The following is a 20462-nucleotide window of genomic DNA, read 5'->3' on the forward strand; positions in this document are numbered from 1 at the left end:
TTTTAAGTGAATGAACAATTTTTTCAAACCAGAAAACGTTTCCTCCATGTCAAGATGTTATCTCTCATATTGAATTGAATTAACAAAATATACATATTGCTGATTGGAACTGTAATGTAAATAAACTGACAGACGTCAAATGTTATATCTGTTTCACACCCAGTCTTCAGCACAGACTAGACTAGTGTTTACGAGCGACCACGCCGATGTTACAGTGACGCACTGCTGACAGAAAGCAGGCGAAGACAAAAAGATCAATCTACATGCTGTTTATGATAACATCTCCGAATTTGAATATACTAGAAATATAATCGGCTGGCGCCCTGGGAGGCACAAGTCGTAGGATATGGATAAGAACAGCTAGTCGCTCGGCATTCCATTCGGCAACCATTCGTGACCGCATGTGACGTCATCAGTTGTGCAGAGCTCTGCAAGTAGTACTAGATCCTACTAGTCTGTACAGTACCCAAGGCTCACCCTTGTGCGACTAGTCCAGTGCGGAGACCGTGGTCCATTGTTTATACCTGCATTAAAATTGGAATATTGCTTTGATGTGTCTGTGTGTGTTTGAGTTTCAGTTTGAGTTAAGATCCACAAAAAAATGTATATCTGGGCAAAAACTGCATGACACACATGAACATGGCACAGAGAATATGCAAAATTAAAGTACTACATTACTAAGTATTTCAGAAATGTTAATTAAAGAATAAGGCTGCATAAGGCCCATATACAATGTGAAATGTATGTTGGACATGCTGTACAAAATGTGATTTAGTATTCTGGGCTTTGGTAGGTGGGTTACTTTATTGTTTAGATGACTGTTTTTATTTTGATAGCCAGGTAATTGCACTGTGATCTATTTATACAGAGAAACTGGCCCGGTCTGTTTTCCATGATTATACGGAAAGGCACCACGCACACTTTTCTGTTGAATCCCATCTGGCAGCTTTTACGGAAAACGTAACACGCTAATAGCAGTTTCCTAATTGTACTGCGTAATCATTGGTCCTCCGGTAAAGGTGAATAGATGATGCGGAGATTGCCGTCTGAAGCCTAAAGTTTCATGGTTTCCAATGCGACCGCTCCTGAGCGGTCGCGTGCTTCCCCGAGGAAAATGCCTCAGGGCGGGCTGGGTGGGTCGCTTTAGGCCCAGCGGCAGCCGGAGAACCAAATTGTCTGCACATAGATCACTCCACGGTCATCCTTATATGGTGAGATGAGAGATCACCTGACCTTCTGACCAATGACATCGCAGGACAATTAGTTTCCTAATTGTACTGCGTAATCATTGGTCCTCCGGTAAAGGTGAATAGATGATGCGGAGATTGCCGTCTTCCGCACTAGTTGCACTTGTTACTTCTGCCCTTACCTTCCCTAAAACACGCCCAGTGTGTCTAAGTAGATCAGACTCTTTATCTTAAACCATAACTTACCCCAACTCTCATTTCATTTTATTCAATCTATCATTTATCCCCACTCTCATTTCACGCTATACAATCCCCACTCTCATTTCATACAAAACAAACCAACCTCTGTTCTCACTCTCATCTCAAGTTATATAAATCATCAAACTCATTTTATACAAACCATTATCTGGTGCCGTACGCATATTATTCAAATCCACTATCAGCTATCAAGCTCGTAATATAGATCACCATTTACCCCCAGCACTTTACACCGCCTCGTTTAAGAATAAATAAACTAAGACTATGAGCACGACAAAAGCCTTTCAAAACTTAAGATTTTTTAAACCATCAGCAAACTAAGAGAGAGCATGCTACAGAAAAGAAACGCATCACACAATAAAGTTCTTTATTAATAACCTGAAAACATCAGGTGAATTCACATGCAAAACACATAAATACATAAATGTCATGTGCCTAACCAAATTATAAAAATCTATACAATCTTCAATCTAGTCATATCAAACCAAACAATATCTTTTTTACAACAATATCCAAACTCAGACCATGCCTCGCCGGCCCCCTACGGGAGCCCGTGCTCCTGCAGTCAGAGAGTAGACTGTGACAGGGGTCTGAATTCCAGGCTCCTTCTTGTGGCGTACGTTCGTGCTTCGATTAAACAGGAGCTCCGTAGCCTGGTCTGTCCCTTCAATATCTGTGCGCTGAAACAGAGCTTGCAATCCCTGTCAGTAACATGCCACGCACAAACACTTCTTTTACTTACACGTTAACTCGCCTCTTCACATCAACCAATAGGTCTAGCATCGAAACAAACATCGATACTTAACAAATTCTACACATAAATAACCCGTAACGACTTAGTGTCGAAACCGGGGAACAATACTTTACACCCCCAACGCCTTAGTGTCGAAACCGGGGAAGAATACTTTACACCCCCAACGACTTAGTGTCGAAACCGGGGAACAATACTTTACACACCCCAACGACTTAGTGTCGAAACCGGGGAACAATACTTTACACCCCAACGACTTAGTGTCGAAACCGGGGAACAATACTTTACACCCCCAACGACTTAGTGTCGAAACCGGGGAACAATACTTTACACCCCCAACGACTTAGTGTCGAAACCGGGGAGCAAAACTTTACACCCCCAACGACCTAGCGTCGAAACCGGGGAACTGCTTAGTAACGACTACGAAGAAAGAAAAAACAATGAAAGAAATCAAAGAATCGCCAGCTGAATCGGAGCCACCACTGTCAGGACCAGGACTGGTGCTTGCTGCCTTGGTGCCACCACGTGAACAAGGACTGGAGCCGCCTGCTGAACCGAAGCCGTCAATCCGTCTCCTAAAGCCGTTGTGGGAGCTGTTAACAAAGACATACGTGGTTAACAAAGCCTAAACACAGATGGCAAAACAACCAACCACACTGCTGCCTTGTTACAAAGCCTAATAAAATAACAAACAAAGAAGGCTGGAATCGCTTGCTGACTGCGCGAACCAGGACTGGAGCCGCCTGCTAACTCGGTGCCGCCGAGTGAACCAGGACTGGAGCCGCCTGATGACTCGGTGCCGCCACCGCGTAAACCAGGACTGGAGCAGCCTGCTGACTCGGTGCTGCCGCCGCGTGAACCAGGACTGGAGCCGCCTGATGACTCGGTGCCGCCGTCTCCTGTCTCAATCAGGCAACCAGAAAGGACTGGCTCGGACCGGCTACCGCGGGGACTGGTAAACAAAGACGTACATATAATTAACAAGCGTAATATGGCAGAACAACGTTGTAACATTCTCTCTTCCCAACCAAACCAACCACACTGCGCGCATGCTGTCCTGGTTACAAAGGGCCACAACGTGCCGATAATATGCCTCCCAGGCAGCCTTTTATACAGCTCCCAAACAACTTCCAAACCACAACTGGCACGCACGCAAACCCAACCACGCCAAAAGAGAGGAACTCGAAATGCGGAAAGAACAGTTTCCCCAGCAAAAATAAAACAACATCTAACCCCCATACACAATCTAATAATTCAACGTATCCTCTGAAACAAATTCAATCGAAAGCAAAGCTTACGTAACCGTAAACGTTTTTCACCAACCACCGGGATAAAATCAGGAATCTGAAGAAGGTGGCCCGTGCAGCACGGTGTCGCTAATTCCTGACAGCAGAGCCGGCAAAATCTGCATATGAAGTCTGGCCTCAGATAGCGTCAATTCTGTCGTCGGCCAGGAGATCTGTGAAAAATAACTCAGAACAAACATGTGAAAACCTGCGTGTGCCACTCGCCAATCCTCCTTGCTCGAGCCGATGAACAAACGTCAGAAAGAAAACGAAAATCCCAACAAATAATTAACACCTAATCATCCAAACACTCCCTAAACCGGCAATAAAGAAATCAAGGCAAACCAACAAGAAATGCAGGTAATGGGAAATTAATTAAGTCAACGTGTGTCCGGGCCTCGTGGCAACCCCTGCAGTCTGCGCAACAATTGACTCTCTAAACTTCTGGCAGATAAAACAGTAAGAGACACACATACAACATATCGCACACCTCAAATCTTCCACAAATCTTGATGACCAGTGCAGTTTCCCTAGGAAAGAAACGCTCCAAGTTAATTAGTGGAAACACATTCTGCACCTGGCGGCTGGCCATCGTATACGTAGCTGATGAGAACAAAAGAAAATCGTTCGTCTTGACAACATGCCCCAAAAAGTATCTCGTCAAGCTGAAATCTTGGGGAACTACAAGAGAAGAAAAAATGGAAACAAAACGGAGTCAGATGTCGACGTTTGGCGAAGACAGGCACACGAAAAGGCAACAAAGAATGTCAGCGCATAACACGTGGGCACGGAAATTTCCCCTCAACGATATAAAGCACGTAAAACAAATTTCGACATTTTCCTCGGGGAAGCTGCTGTGGTCGGGAGCGAAGAAAAAAAGCGTGGCCGCGGCTGACGGAGAACCAAATTGTCTGCACATAGATCACTCCACGGTCATCCTTATATGGTGAGATGAGAGATCACCTGACCTTCTGACCAATGACATCGCAGGACAATTAGCGTCCCTATTTGTGAACCTGTCCTGTTTCCATATGACTTGTAGCCGTTCTTAAATTTGGCAATGTCATAGCCTCACAGTGAGGCACCGCACCTCCGACCTCACCTCACCTGAAAACAAGAAATGACTGAAAACACTGAGTACATACCGAACAATGGCTCCTTCATCTTTGTTCTTTCCCTTCTTCTGTGACCTTGCCATTCTATAACATTAGTAGTAGACGATATTTTTTGCATTCTACGGCATATATCAGTTCATTCTGCAGCAGATTTAGTGGTTGAAGGCTTTTCTTTAAGTTTTGGAAACGGCTGAAGATTGATGGCGCGGATATCATCCACCTAAAACAACAACGAAAGGGAAGGCAGTCTGCTATCTAAAGTTTTAGGCTTGACTCCGCTTTACGTCTAATCAGGACTGCCTCCGGTCTCCAGCTTTAATTTCTGTCCTCATTACTCTCCAAGCAGAGGTTGAGACGCGGAGATATAGTAGTAGTCGGAAAAATTACACTGACGCTCCTCTTAGAGTACCTTCTCCTTAGTTGGGAGTAGGAGTGGGTACCGGTACAGAAACTTCAGGTACAGGTACTGTTCAGGTCCAGCCTGAGGATCAGGTTCAGATGATTATGTAAATAACACTAACTAACAAATTGTCGTTAAGGCCAACAAAATGTAGAACGATGTTTGTGGTTTCGTCAAGAGCAAAGGACATAAACACTGAATTACATCATGATTGCTTTAGCTGGCACTGATCTTGACCAAGTTGATAAATTCAAGTATCTTGGAGTCATTATCGACATCATGTTAAAGTGGCATGATCACCGTGTGATTATCTTAACAAGAAGCTTGCTCAAATAATCTTATAATTAAGTACCTTAAACACTACCTGGCCTAGAGAGGCACTGCTCACAAGCCCTATTTCTCCCACACAGTACAGTATTGCGACACTATCTGGGATCAAGAGGGTATTAAAAAGAAGTCTGGAAAAACTACAGAAACTCCAAACTAGAGCTGGCCGCGTGATCTTGGGGTGCGTTCAACATCAAACGTCATGCGTAGTCTTGGATGGGTCCAAATAGTTGATGTACATAGAAGAAGTAAGGCAACGCTCGTTTTCAAGGCACTTAACGGCATGACCCTTCCCCATCTCATTGCATTGTTCTCCCCACTCTCAGAAATACATACGCACAATACCCGTCTTAGATCACAAGGTGGACTCCTGCTGCCTAAAGCTAAATCTGAATACAGACCATCCGTTCAGAAGATACAACGCCGGAAAAACCCCTTCCGGACACATAATTTGACCTGCCGTGTCAAGTTCAAACGCAACCAGGCTCAAAATGTTGGATTTTGACCAATTACGTCATGTCATTAGCATAATTTATGAATATTTGATTATAAATGTTTAACTAAGATGTGTTAGATATTAAAGATATATGAAAAGAAGCTTAGTTTAGCAAAAAAATCTTAAAATTCCATTGTTTAAACCAAAATTAGTGATTTTTGTAAAATTTGCCTTTCAGAAACCACCCCCACCTATACACCAAAAACCGTCGCCTTCTTGCCATTCGTCCAGGAGATACAGGGCTGAAAACACCCCACTTTTGAAACATAAAAAATGCACCCTTCAGTGTCAAGTTCAAACGCCAAAATCAAACCTGAACGACAGGCAATAGCCCCCCACCCATGGCCATGTACCAAAAATCATCGCGATCGCACAATTCGTTCTGGAAATACAGCGCCGAAAAGCCCCAGCTTCCACATATTCCCACGCTCCTGAAAACTAAATCTGCATTACATGCAGGTAATAAAGTCAAAGTATGAAGCGTGGTAGAGACGCTGTTTGAGACACAGCGCAGAGGTTTGGCTCCGGCTTTTTTTAGTCGTTTTTATCGTGCTTTTTATTTTGTCATCTTTCTTGAAGTACGCCAGCAAAACAATACAAGATACAGTGCAAAATAGAAAGCCCGATAAAAACCAAGGACGTTATATGTGATATAACATATGTGATATAACGTCCTTGATAAAAACGACTGAAAAAACGTCCGAAGCCTAACCTCTGCTTGGAGAGTAACACAGCGCCCCTATCGCCGGCTCTCGCGAGACAATGACTCATGAGTGCGATATCTTAGTCTCTGATTGGTCAGCTTTATATGACGTCATGATATAGTTCTTCTGATTGGTCAGTCATTTTGGACGTGAAATGTGATTGGTCAAACTGGGAAAAGGTGACGAACTTCAAACCAAAATTTGCATCTCAGATCGTGTTTGGCGAAGGAATTATCGAGGTCAGCAGGCGGTAGCGCTAGTGTCTGAAGAATTATTCACAAGTTGGCGTGGAGTTTGGACAAAACCGTTCGAGAGCATCTTTCTTCACAATATTTCATCTTTGTGACAATTTTTCCAAGAGGGAGAGAATATATTCTACAGGTTCTCGGACGTTTACACTGGCACAAAGGCGCCATTTTTGGCTGGACTTTACCTCCATTTCCCACCCTCCTGTTGTGGAGGGGAGACTGTAGCATTCCCCCCTCCCCTGTGAGGTGAAGACGCTAGGAATGGCCTCCGTACCCACCGGAGCAGCCCCGGGGCCAGGCAAGAAGCGTTCCCGGATCCCTGTACGGGTGTGCCCGAGACCACATGACGTCAATTCGCCTATCTGTAAGATCCAGAGAACTCTAGAGGCTATGAACATCGACTGTGCGAAGGTATGGCGCGCATCTCAATGATAATCTCAATAATTAATTGTCTTAAAAATACAGTCTACCACCCAACTTCTGTTGAAAGACTGCAAGAAGCTGTTGGTTTGTTACGCCGAAGGGCGGTTATACCGGCTATATAGATACAGAGAAGTTGAAACCTGACATACATAGACTAAACTGAAGTAAATTTACTTGATATATATTTTTCGATCTTCAAAATATCTCCCATATCTCCCTCTCAGTTCTAGGTTTCATGATTATCGTCCAAAATTATAAAAATTATTTATATGCTGAACTGTGTTTCTATCTTTACACCCGAGAATCTGTAAGATATTTTCCCGAGAACGAGAACAGCTTCAACCAGATGGAATTCAATTATTTTTAGGCAATGACTTACTAGTAGCAAGGAGCTTTTATCGAAAACTCCTTGCTAGCAGTTTACCAGTACAGCCTGTAGATAAGATTGAGGGCACTCAAGAAGAAGAAGAAGAGTATTTCGTAAATCGCAATCTTTTCTTATTTGGGGGTAGGTGACCAACATTGACGAGCCGATGAATCTTTCTGGATACATGTACTGTACTATATATGGAGAAAAGATGATTTGTGATACAAGATTCGTTTTACTCCACTGAAGACTATTTTTGCACTGATGCCCCCCTCCCCAGAATGCCCCATACTAGATATTTGTATTACCAATGTGTAAGGGCCGGTTCACATGAGGAAAATTTCTGGTCGTACGTCAAAGTCCATTTTTCATATATGACGTTTTTGCTTTGTGTGAACAGACCTGCGGTATCAGGCGACGGATATTTTACGACATGTTATTTCTGCTGAGTATGACTCCGTCTTTCTCAGTGTTTCCATTTTGCTTCTTATCCTGCCGTTATTCCACAATCCTATCAAACTGTGAGTTTCCCTGCTCTTTTGATTCGTCCACTGTCATGCTTAGGAGTTAGGAAACAAGCTCTGTAGATATAACACTGTTATGATAACAGCAAACAAAAGGCAAAAATTCTGGAAAATGGAAAATAAACATGTTTGACAGAAGTAGCGTGGCTTAAGAAAGTGCAGGAGAAAGCAATTTCCATATGACCCATCACCTCTTGCAGCCGCAAGCCGGTGCCGAGAAGCGATGGTCAACGTCGTGTTCCAGTTCACACAAGGAAAACAGCGTCGCAGACCTCCCGCCAGGCGGCTGAGAGTGTCCGTACATCCACCCTGAGGTCGATGCACAACCGGGCCATAGAATATTTTGCCAACTCCACAAATGAAAAAAGCGTGATATGTCAAACACAGACAACTTTGAAAGTTTGACACATGTCTTTGTCGGCCGACTAGAAATTTTTCTCATGCGAACTGGCCCTAACTTCTAAGCACATCCTCTGTCAGTCCTCGGTACCTGCTTGCTGGCTGCAGGTCTGTGATCATGCAAATGGTTTTCTCCTGTGCTTTCTGAAACCACGCTACTTCTGTCAAACTTGTTTATCTTTTGTTGCTAGTGATTGTTGCGTTTTGTTTCGATGTCTTATGTAAGGGGCTTCATTCCAAAGCATAACAGAGGACAACAGTTCAATCTGGGGAAGTGAAGAAACGCACCGTTGCTGTTTGATAGGACTGTGAAACAACAACAACATGATAAGAAGCAAAATGGAGATGGAGACGGCATCATAATTCATATGCAGAAATAACACACCAGTCGTGGGGCTCATCATCTCTCATATAGTTCAGACAGAACATTTTTTCACAAAACAAAGTTTGTTCAAAATGCACACGTCACACCTTATTGTGTAGTGGTCAATGCGGGGTCACAACCTGACTCAGGAGCCGCTTGGATTTTTCCTACTGTGTCTAAAATGGAAATGTTTGCAAACCACATGCGACAGATTGAGTGGTTTGTGACGTAACATTTTTGCCTGAATCGTGCAGTGTGAGGAAGAAGTGGTGAGATTCCAACTTGTGATTGGTTTGTTTCAGGGTGGTAATGTCGGGTGCAGCAGGTGATAAGCCGCTTCGATGGAAATCACAACATGTACATAATCTCCTCCACATCCTCTCGACTTTGCTCCCACAATCTAGAGTGTCCTTTCCACAACTGTGTAGCAGGTTTTCGGTGGATACTGTCATCTTTGTGGATCCTTAGCCAGTTGCCATACGTAAAATCCTATCATGAAGTAATGTATGACCTAAAAATATGGCATCTATCTGTTATCTATTGGTTTTGCTGCACACGTTCAGCACAAACATACAGGGCTTCCCAAATACTGTACAGTACACTACTGCAGATATGACAGCACCTAGCAAGTCACATGCAGGCTTATACTTGAGTTGTAGCCACATTTATTCAGCCAGATTGAACCCTGTGTTTCAGGAGGTACCAGAGAGCAGCCAGACAGCAGATGTGTCCAGCACAGGCGGCCCCAGCACGTGGTGGAACACCACAGCCACTATCAGCTGGGCCTCCGGAGTGGACTCCAGCACACCCCTAACCTTCTCTGCTATCAACGGTGACCATCCTACCACATCTGCATTTACACCAGTCAGCACACCCAACTTCACTCCTCTCCACAGAGGAAAAAAGGCAGAAACAGCAGCCATAGACTCTACCCCAGTTCTAGGTGGTTTATTGAGGAGAGCAGCCACCCAGCATCCCGTTAACCAACACTCACACATGAACATGGTGACTCCTGGCTGGACCCCAGTTGTGTCCACTGGTGTAGCAGGGCAGTGTTGGTCAACATCAGGTCAGCCTTAGGTTTTAGTTAGTCTGGATATACTATCCAGATAGTAGTTTGCTCCTATGTTCACTTCTGCTACCTTCATATTCAAATCTTTTGGCGTCAATGTCAGTTTATGAGCCTAAATAAGGAATGGGCTCTATCTTCTATAGTGCTCATTCAAAGAGGTGTTCCAACACCTGTTTGAATCAGTCAATCATTTCTTCAAGTTTCTTGTGACTGGTGGGGAGCTTGTGTATAATGAATGTCTGAGCAAAATACCCTAATGGTACCCAGGCTAGATTTCAGTGCTCTCAGCAGGATTTTTTCACGAACATAGGAGGCATCCTAGTGGAGCAGACGTGAGCATATATAATGTAGGTTCCCCCTGTGAATGTTTTGCTTTGAGTTGAAAGCTACTCAGGATAAAATTTGACACATTGTTTCGATCTGCGCCAATAACTTTATTCGCTCGCTTGCATGTGTGATTTCATAAATAGCAACGGTGGGCTTGGAGTGTGATCTATTTAATTGATGGAAGCCTGTGCGAAACAACTAAGAAGCCTGTGTGATACAGACAATTATTATCCAGTCCAGAACACCCGTATCAAACATCATCGCAGCCTAAGTATGACATGATATGTTTTATTCAAGTATAGTGTCAGTCTTTGATTGGCTGAAAGCCTAACAGGATCACAATTGAATATTTAAGCACATAAAACTTTTCTTCATTGATATATACAAGGAGGTTATATAGGTTATCTATAACCTCATTGATATATACATGTATATTAATATTAGGTAAGGATATGCATGTACAGTACCACAGTCTACCTCCAGACCAGATTGCTGTTTATAGGGGCACTGGGTGGGGCAACGAGAACCTCTAAGATGAGTAAGAAAGGACTTGTGGAGTGTTCCCTCTTTGTACTAGTAATCTTGGATGTTAGGATGAGTGGCTGTTTTCAATGAAATTGGTAATGCAATGTGGCACAACCTTCCATCCCAATGTCTGCTTGAAGCCACTGGCAATGAATGGATGATGTAAATGCCCTGTTGTCAAACTCAGGAAAACAAGTGAAGACCAGCACACCCTATAATTGCTGGCTGATGGAGAAGACCTCGAGTATCTCCAGCCTGTCCTCCAGTGACCTGGTTCTCCCCACACCACCCTCCTCCATCAAGCGTCCCTTCCCGTACTCAGTGCCGACCCAGGACTCCATGGAGTACATCCAGCTGGACTCCTGCCCTCACACACAGAAGAAACTCCCACGCAGAAGACTCACAGTTGTTGGAGAGGTAAAGTTGTTAATCATGCACTGAACCCTCCTGGCTGCAGTACGACTAAAATGGTCAAGCGTGTGCACAAAATTCAAATTTCCTCTAATATCATTTCATTTATAAGTAATTTCCTAGTTGTTTTGTCAAAAAATAGTCAAAGAGACTCCAAGGGAACTTGATGGAGTGAGTGAGTGGGTGGGTGAGTGAGTACATAAATCATAAGTACATAAGTGAGTAAATAAGTGTGAGTGAATCGGTGAGTGAGTGAGCAAGTGAGTGAGTGAGTTGTTTTGTGGAGATACCAAGTTTTGAGATGAATTGTCCAACCCTGTTATTGTCAGTCTTGACAGATACATATTAACTTCACTGTTGTGAAGGTAGATTTGCGTATACATTTGAGTGTCTTTCTTTAAACATACATAATTGATGTGAATATCTAGATTGTTACTGTGCCAGATGAATGAGTTTGTTAATGTGGTATAATCAGATTTTCTAACTTCTCTTCATATATATGTAATGCAGGGTTCAAAATACACATACTTAACTTGCAATTCGCACATAATTTTTGAGATTTGCATGTAAAATTATTCTGAACTTGCAATCTTGCATGTTGAAAATACCTGGCCTATTGGAAAATACAGTCAAACCTGCCCAAGACGACCACCCGGGGGACCGGAAAAAAGCGGTCGATTTGGACAGGTGGTGAAGAGTATCGACTCCGAACATGCCCGATGCAAAATATAAATGGTTTCTGTTGTGTTTAATGGCAAATAGAAAGCACACTGCACGCACGCAAAGAAGCGAGGTCTTTAATGTCAAATACAGCACGCACACTGAAAACTGTAAATTTACCCCCAAAATCCGACGCAAACTGGCCGATTTCGGCACAAAATTGCGCTATTTATCATCAAAAATCGATGAAAACCTCAATTTTGAAAATAATGCGGCCGTTATGGGTCCCAATTTGGGCCGGTCGCGGTCGCGTTGGCCAGGTGGTCGTTGAGAAAAGGTCGCTTAATGCTTACGTCAATGGGAAAATAAATCGGGACCGAGAAAAAGCGGTCGAAATGGCCAGGTGGTCGCTGAGAAGAGGTCGTCGCTCGGGCAGGTTTGACTGTACTGAGGAATTAGACCCCCTACTCTTAGACAAAAAGACAAATGGATGTGTGTCTGTATCCTTTCTTGTTTTTGCCAGTAACTTTCTCCGGTAACTTTACTAGATGTAATCAAAATTCACCGATTCAAGCTAGCGATACTTGTCGCCATCGCCGCCTAGTTGTATTTTGCATGTAAATTTTTAAATTGCAAGTAAAATTTTTGCCAACTTGCAATTTTGCATGTAGCAAAAAAAAAGTATTTCGATCCCTGTAATGTATTTTGTAATACGTGTATGCTATTGTAAAATAAAAGCATCTTATTTGGGACTGTACATGGTTGCTTGGACACAGGAGTCACCCCCACCCCCTGAGTGTGTGCAGACCCCATGTGGAGACACCCTAGCTGCACCTGACCATGACTTGGGTGTGTCCACCCTCCACCTCTCCTCACATCACAGCCAGGCCTGCTGCACCCAGACTGGTATGTCCAACAGTACTTACCTCCAGATTCATTTCTTCATTGATATTGTTATCTAAGTGTGCTTAAGCATTCTTTGATACCTTGTATGTTTTGATATCTATACAGAACAGAGTTAAGTGTTGTGTGCAGTGTTTCCGCCAGACCGTAGCCAGATCTCGCAAAATGTAGCACTTCTCGCAAATTGGTGGAGATCTGTGTGACGTCAGGGGAAGCTAGTGATGTGATAGACATACCAGAGTATTAAAACAGCATGAGGCCGCCGTTTTTGAACGTGTTTATCCTGAAAATTTCTGCCCTTTTTGGAGACTTTGCGGTCTCAACTCATATAACAGACATGGAAGCAAAGTTATACTTCTTTATAAGTTATAGGTCTTCCATCTCTTATGTGAACAAGTTATTCTTCTGCGGTATTGCCGATAGTGAACTTGAAACTCGGTTGGAGATTCCCGTGCCGTGCCATGCAGCCAGCGGGCATGTTTCTGATCTCAGCGTTTACAATGGAAACAGAGACTGTCAAAGTTGTTTACATAGAAAAGTTTGTGTTTTGTATTATTTTCTCACAATAATGACATTTATTGTAGTGTTATACTTTATAGCGAGGTTGATGGATATGTTATGAGTTTTTGAAATGTCTGGGTAATAGCGGAAGGGCAAATTTACTGAACTGAGACCTTGAAAAACAGGGCTTTAATAAGATTATCATATGCGAAAGGGCGCCGACACACACACACAATCATAACAATAGCAAAACAAACAGTGTGTTGCTTTCCGATCATGGATGGTGTCTCCAAGCCTGTAGTTTCAATGCAAAACACAAAACTGCAGTTTACATTTCTCGACTTTGTCAAATTTCTACATAACTGTAGGTTGCTTTTTCATGAGGACGGCCTCTGTTTGCATCCAAGCCGTCCAAAACGAAATGAGGCCGTCATTTGACAGGTGACGCCCCTCTGGCATAAACACTGGTTGTGTGTGATATTTGTATCATGATATCAGATTTATCTCAAAGAATATTCATTATAATGACTAAATGCACCCGTATCCTGGAATAGTTCTTTTGACACTATGAACAACTTAATTTTTAATTTTTACACAGGGTTGGCTTATGATATAGAGACTGTGGTTTATGCTCCTCCAGTGCCAAAACTGGGACCTGAACCCACAACCCTTCAACCTCCTGCTGACGTCTCTAATGTCATCAGTAATGTCTTAGATCTGCCTCTCAGCATGCTGCCTGATGAAAGCATGGAGAAACGGGAATGTTCAGTCACACAGTCCCCTTACTCTAACTGTCATATACCAAACCACGTCCAGTCCAAGGAAAGTTTGGTTGGGAAGAACCACTGTGAAAGTTGTCCACAGAACATAGGTGTTAGCTCAGAGTGTAGGAATGAAGGACATTTGGGAGATAACACACAGCACCACACAAGGAGAGAATCCTCTAGCTCTCAGGACAGCTGCACATGTCATGTGCTTTCACAAAGGGCACCAAATGTTGGGTTGCCGGAGTGTGTGGATGGGCCACAGAATAGCAACAAAACAAGCAGCAATGGTCATCCGAATGTCACGTCTCTGGGACATCACAGTGGAACAGAATCACTGGTTTCCACCAACTCGCCACAGGAGAAGACAACGGGCTCCAACAAACAGCTTATACGAATCTTACCTGAACATATCAAGCAGCCAGGTCATAGTAAACGGCATGTGTATCTAGCTATAGAGGAGAACCAAATACAAGATAAACTCAACTCAACTCAACAAGATAGTATGGAGGGTGTGAAAGGCAGTATTTCTTCTGTCCAGAGGGGAAAAGGTCCAGAGTGTGGAGATGATAGCCCTCCACCTGTGAAAGTATGCAGATTATCACAACCTACAGATGCCACTGTGTGCACAGGTCCTGGTGGTAATAACATCAGTACAGGGACTGACAGGTATAACATCCAACGCAACCCACCATTGGCATACTTACGCCATTCTGAAACATTTAATGTACTGCAAAACTGTTGCATGGAAAGTTCTAGAGATGACCCGACCTTCTCCTGTTCAACATCTCATGATCCCCCCATTGACACTTCATCACTTCATGGTAAGATCAGTTTTAAACAAGTTTCTGATGCAGGCCCAAACCTCACGGCTACGTTTGCAGACAGTGCCTTAGGTCTGAGTGTCTCTAGTTTTGACACTGATCCCCACATTGAGATCCATGGACTGTCTTCTGTTCCTGACACAATGATGACTGAAGAGGGAGACCGTATCATGGGAGAAACAATATCTCACACAAGTAAAGGTGGTAGGAAGGTTTCTCGTATACAGGATGGACATGACGAGCAACAAGAGCTGCTACTTATAGATTTCAAGGAAAACATGAAGTTGGAGCGCCGTGTCCACTTCAAACTGTCCCCAGAGAAGCACCCTGCCCCACCACCGTCACCATCAAACACTGGTCCTGACAAAACTGGGAAGCAATTTTCCCCAAGAAAACAGTCTAAGAAATCCCCCAGGAAGAACAGCCCTCGCTCCAGCCCTGCCAAGTCCCGGTTTTCTGCAGTGAAATTAAGATCCAGCCCCCTGAAAAGATGTAGTCCATCCAAACTGCACATCTCCTCAGGAAGGAGTAGAGCAAGCCCAGCAAAAAGGCGCCATCCATCAGAAGTCAATAAAGTAAGGAAATCACTTCTTGGTGATTTTGGTAGCATGAAGACACCGGCCACCATTAAAAGGAAACTGTTCACGCGGGACTTGCCTCGCAGGGAAGCATGGAGCCGTCGTGATACAGCAGAGGTTGTGATGGAGACAGAAGCTATGGATGACAGTGGCCTGTCGCTGTCACTGTTCGTCTTGAACGAGCATCAACCAGGCAGCAAGTTGGGCTGGGACTATGTGGACATAATCGGTGAGTACAAGAATGGAACAGCTTCTACCATCCATGGTCCTCTATCCCCAATACTTGCAATTGTCTGGTTTGGTTCAAGTTCTCCATTCTACCTTAAAATGAGCTCCCAATCATCCTATATGTATAGAAATATCCTAGTTGAAATAATGAAGACTGATACTTTTGAAATGTACTTTGCTGGCAGTTGTCATGCATGTCCTGAGGCTGAAGTAATGCTAATTATTATTTACAAATTCAACACACCAGTTTTATGTTTACTTTTGTAAATCATAACCCTCCTAAGACAGATTTTTAAACAGTTCTCAGGAGAACAAATGCGTACAACTTTTTTTTCAGGAGAGCTGACTCATGTGTATAGCATGCCTATGATTGTCGAATCCATCCTGGCATATTTGGACCCTCCTGACCTCAGCAGGTAAGAACTACATGTACTAACTGACAGTATGAGCCAGTACCCTATTTTTGAGCTGATATTAACTATAACATACCGGAGCATACTACCACTATGGTAGTACCAGATAAGTTAGACACCCATCTAAGGAAGGTCAGTAAAACCTGTGTCTACTTGTAGGATTCCTTCCTGATTGAAATTTTGTTTCAACAACAATAGGAAATATGATAAAACAAGTAACCCCCTCCAGCTGCAGGTTAACTTTGGACTTCCAGAATAATTCCGGGCAAACCTTAATCATTTGAAAAATGATTAAACTTGGCAAATGAATTAAGATTTGAAACTATGGTCTATTAAAAGGTAATTCGGGGCTCAAAGTACTACCTGCATTATTATGCAGGTTAGTGCGGGTAAAATTGGACCTGTGCAGGTATTTCTGGTGTCTACAAGTGCCTAACCTGCACTGAAATGAAATGGAGGAAAGATGCTAGCTCACACAGAATGACTTTTACTCTGACTGAGACTCGTAAATTTTCTGATTTAAACACAATACAGAATTTGACACCCAAAAAAACAAATTGATCGGTCAGACCGGGTCTATACATATTACAGCCTTGGTCAGTTGCAGAACTCATGCCAGATCTTAAGGTTTGGAGGTCAGGGGTCATGATCAAACCACTCTCATGTGATTACAGTGTTTTGAATGTTGTTTGGAGGGAGAAGTTTTACATCTAGTGCGAGTGAACTCCAGTTTGCTGCTTCTCTATAAGCAAGTGTCCTTTTAAGCTACACAGTGGGGGTGGTACCGGTACAGCGTACTGGTACAGAACAGTTTTTTCTCATTAGACCGGTCCGGAAAAAATGGACCTGAAAAAATTCAGTAAACCGGATCTTGGACTGATTAGACAACAAATAGATGATATTATTGGCAGGGGTTCACACATTTTGGGGCTTGCCGGTCCAAGAAATTTATACAAGAGCGACGTTGAGTAGAGTCTACAGTCAAACTTACCATTGTGTCATGAAGATAGGATTTTATAATGCCAGTGGACACTCCACCAAACAGATTCATTATTAGCAAAATGGACCATTGTTTTCAGTATCGCCAATTTACCACTTTCCCAGACCTGGACCTAAATTTTCTGTACCAGTACCCACCCCTACTACACTGTTTAACAGTCCTAAAGATTGGTTGATACATTGGGTTGTTGATGTCTGTGCTATCTCCACAGTATGTGCTGTGTGTCCAAAGAGTGGCAGCAGGTGTGCATGGGTGACAGGAAGGCTGAGCAGTGCCGACAGATGTACCTCCGACAGCGCAGGAGACTGGCTCCCTGGGTTGGGAAGGTATGTTCTGGATGTTATTTCTCTGCACCAGAATTGTTCTGGAAGACAGGTTGCCTGGTGTGCAATTTGATTTTTTGGCACACAAAGCCATCCATTTTCAAATAAGGTACCATTTACTTTTTCTCCTCCCAAACCCTGTCTTGTTCGCTGTAAACTTAGGAACACATAATCTATCGTGACATGCGTGTTGGACATAACAAAGTAAAAGTTGGGTTTAAGAAAGCCTTCCTAAAATCTTTGTTTCTTATCTTTTTTTTTAAGGAAAACCTTATCAAGTGGCGTTCTCGAGAGTTAGGCAGTCTGACAGAGACCAATTCTGCCCTGGCGACCTTACAGCTGCAACGCATCGTCACACCTACACAGGCCACACCCACCATGTCCAGACATGACCAATTCTCCAAGGTCAGAGAAATCAGCCTGTTGAAGGAAGTATTCTTGGGCGGGTATATTACCTTCGCCAAGAAGGCAATATTTTTGGTTCTGACATGATGTTGTGTCTCTATATGTAGGTCAACAGCATATAACGTGGATCGTTTTGTATGATTTTTTTTTAGTTATGTAGGGGTTGGGAAAATGAAGGTCAAGTTTTATAATTGGCCTCCAAGCGGCAAGTTACGGCACTGCAACGGAGGTTCAAAGTTGGAGGTAAAATGTTCCTCAAGTGCCGGGTTCATGAGGAGTAAGTCGTGTAAGTTTGGGCCCCCTGGCGGCTTGTTTTGAACTGCAGTACACACACACACACACACACACACACACACACGGACAGAAACACACACACAAACACATGTGCGTACACAAAATGTGCCCATGCATGTACAGACACACCCACATACATGCACATACACATACACATACACATACAAACATATAGTCACACGAAAACAACTCACTCACACACAGACGGACACACCTGTGATCAGTAATCGACCAGTCACACTGGGATGGAAAAAATAATGGACCTGGTGTCTTGATTTCCCTTCCAGTTGGCCAGATTATTGCCCTATGGACATTACTTGACTCCCTGTATCCGCTGTCGGTCTCCTGCACATGTCATCCCCAAGAACCATCGGGCCACGTGTCAGCAGGACAGGTAGGTCTGACTCCCAACCATAGTCTTAAGGGAAGGCCATGCTGGGTTTTGTGTAAAGAGTAACACATGTACTTTTTCTGGAGTAGCGCTCACTTCTGCACAATATAGGGAGCGAAATGTTTTGCCATTATTATGAGATGATTGCAACACGGCATTAGAATTGACTACGTGGTATATGATGATAAGTTATTTGGGGTGAAATTCAGTCCACTGCAAGCAACAGGCTTAGATTTTTCCTCTAAAATCTATGAAGACATCAAGGGAAAACAAGTGTTAACACTTATTATAACCGATGTTATTTTCTGTTTCTAGCTGTAAGTTTGACTACTGCCTGCACTGCAACTGCGCGTTTCACGGGGACGTCCCCTGTCCCGCGCTCACCCCGATCGCTTCTCCAGCACCAGTGCGTGGAAAGAAGGTCCGAGCCAGTCCGGTGGCTGGCAGCAAGAGGAGTAAGAGAAGATTGCGTCGATTGTGAACAGCAGACTGTCAATGTTGATCAGCAAGGGTCAGCTGACAGTGGTGCTGTGTAAGATGTGGAGGTTTGAACATTGTGTCTTGTCTAGAGAGTTGTTACTTTTCCATGTCCTGGCAGCTATATTTTAGGGCAGCTATGATATCCTTCTGAAGGCAGCTACAGGATACATCCCTTTGACCTTGTTGTAAAATCTCAAAATGTTGCAGTTTTATTGATGATTAAATAGTAGCTCGTTTTAAGGAAAGCCTTGAAGGTTTTCTTGGGTTAAACTACAGTGAAATAGGTTGACATCTAATGTAGTTTGATTTTTCTGACTAATAGATATTTTACATGTCCTCTGCCTATTCTTGGACTACCAGCTAGTTACATGTAGTTGTTGCTACTATTAGCCATACAATATTATAGGAGACCTAAATGTGAGTTTACTTATTAGAAACAAAAATGAATTTCATTGGTGCAAGTTGCTTTTGTCTAAGAAATTACCGCCATTAGAAATAGCTGGCACGCACAAAAAGAAGATTATCTGGCTATGAAAGGTAAAAGAAAATATCCCCGAATCAAAAAAAAAAAATCAGTGTAAATTCATTTATGAAAGTTAGGCATCCAGGTATACAATATTTTAAGACAATTCAATCTCTACAATGTTGACAGAATCTCTGATGTTGTCTTACCATAGGAACTTTGGTCCACCACTTTTCATCATGCAGATAATTTTCTTTTGGTGCAAGTGATTTTGCAGTCAACTTGAGCTCTGAGATGTGTATCTTTGACCGAGTGACCCACCTCCAAGTCAACAAAAAGGTTATGATCACTGTCACAGTACGTGTAGTATAATGTTTACAAACCTAGAGTACAATAGTTACTGTCTACTTTGGTGAGTACTAGTATTAGATACTGTTACAAGTGAAGTGTCGAGTTTTTCAGCTCTGGTATCTTCCTCATAATTGTGAGTTCAGGAGGTAATAAGTCAAGTCTTCCAAGTTTGTCCTCAGGAAAACTACCATTGAAAAGAGTAGACTATCACCATGCAGTTGTCTACCATAGCAAATACTTGCATTCTTAGTTATCTGTTGTCCATTATTATGAAACAAACTATCTTGACGAAAAATGGGCATTCTAATCATAACTCTTTGCATTATCATTTTTATCATTCCTGACAATTATGAATAGCATTTAACTTGTATATATATATGTATATATATATATATATATATATATATACACATGACAGAGAACTCTGTATGAATGAATATGGCCATATTAACATTGTAATTTTCCAGAGAGACACAAGTACATTTTATCACTCCATGTGCAATAGTTGTAAATTTTAGAAATACTAGTCTTAAGTTCTTTAGTACTTTAGAATTGTAATCAAGACTAGAAAATGTGTTGTCAACTTTGCAAACAGAATAAAGGAATTTTAACCTACCAAATCTATATTTTGCAATTGTTTTTTTTTATGGGAATGAACATGACAACATAATAAAGAAGCCAATCTTTTCCATTTTGGCAT

The 20462-nt window shown here is 42.8% G+C and overlaps 1 protein-coding gene across 2 annotated transcripts; it reads left to right on the forward strand.

Annotated features, from left to right (window-relative positions):
* The first annotated feature begins 6721 nt into the window (after positions 1-6721).
* On the forward strand, positions 6722-20382 carry LOC118406551. 2 transcript variants are annotated; one of them, XM_035806638.1, is made up of 10 exons: positions 6722-7183; positions 9546-9918; positions 10961-11190; positions 12621-12750; positions 13847-15643; positions 15980-16058; positions 17267-17381; positions 17643-17783; positions 18365-18471; positions 18784-20382. In XM_035806638.1, exons 1-10 carry the CDS (start codon positions 7034-7036, stop codon positions 18947-18949), a joined length of 3288 nt encoding a protein of 1095 aa, XP_035662531.1. In that variant the 5' UTR covers positions 6722-7033; the 3' UTR covers positions 18950-20382. The 2 variants fall into 2 exon arrangements, with proteins under 2 accessions (XP_035662531.1, XP_035662532.1); XM_035806639.1 differs by having other exon boundaries at positions 9546-9681.
* Positions 20383-20462: the final 80 nt, after the last annotated feature.

This window comes from Branchiostoma floridae, chromosome 19 (assembly GCF_000003815.2).
Source record: "Branchiostoma floridae strain S238N-H82 chromosome 19, Bfl_VNyyK, whole genome shotgun sequence".
NCBI lineage: Eukaryota > Metazoa > Chordata > Leptocardii > Amphioxiformes > Branchiostomatidae > Branchiostoma > Branchiostoma floridae.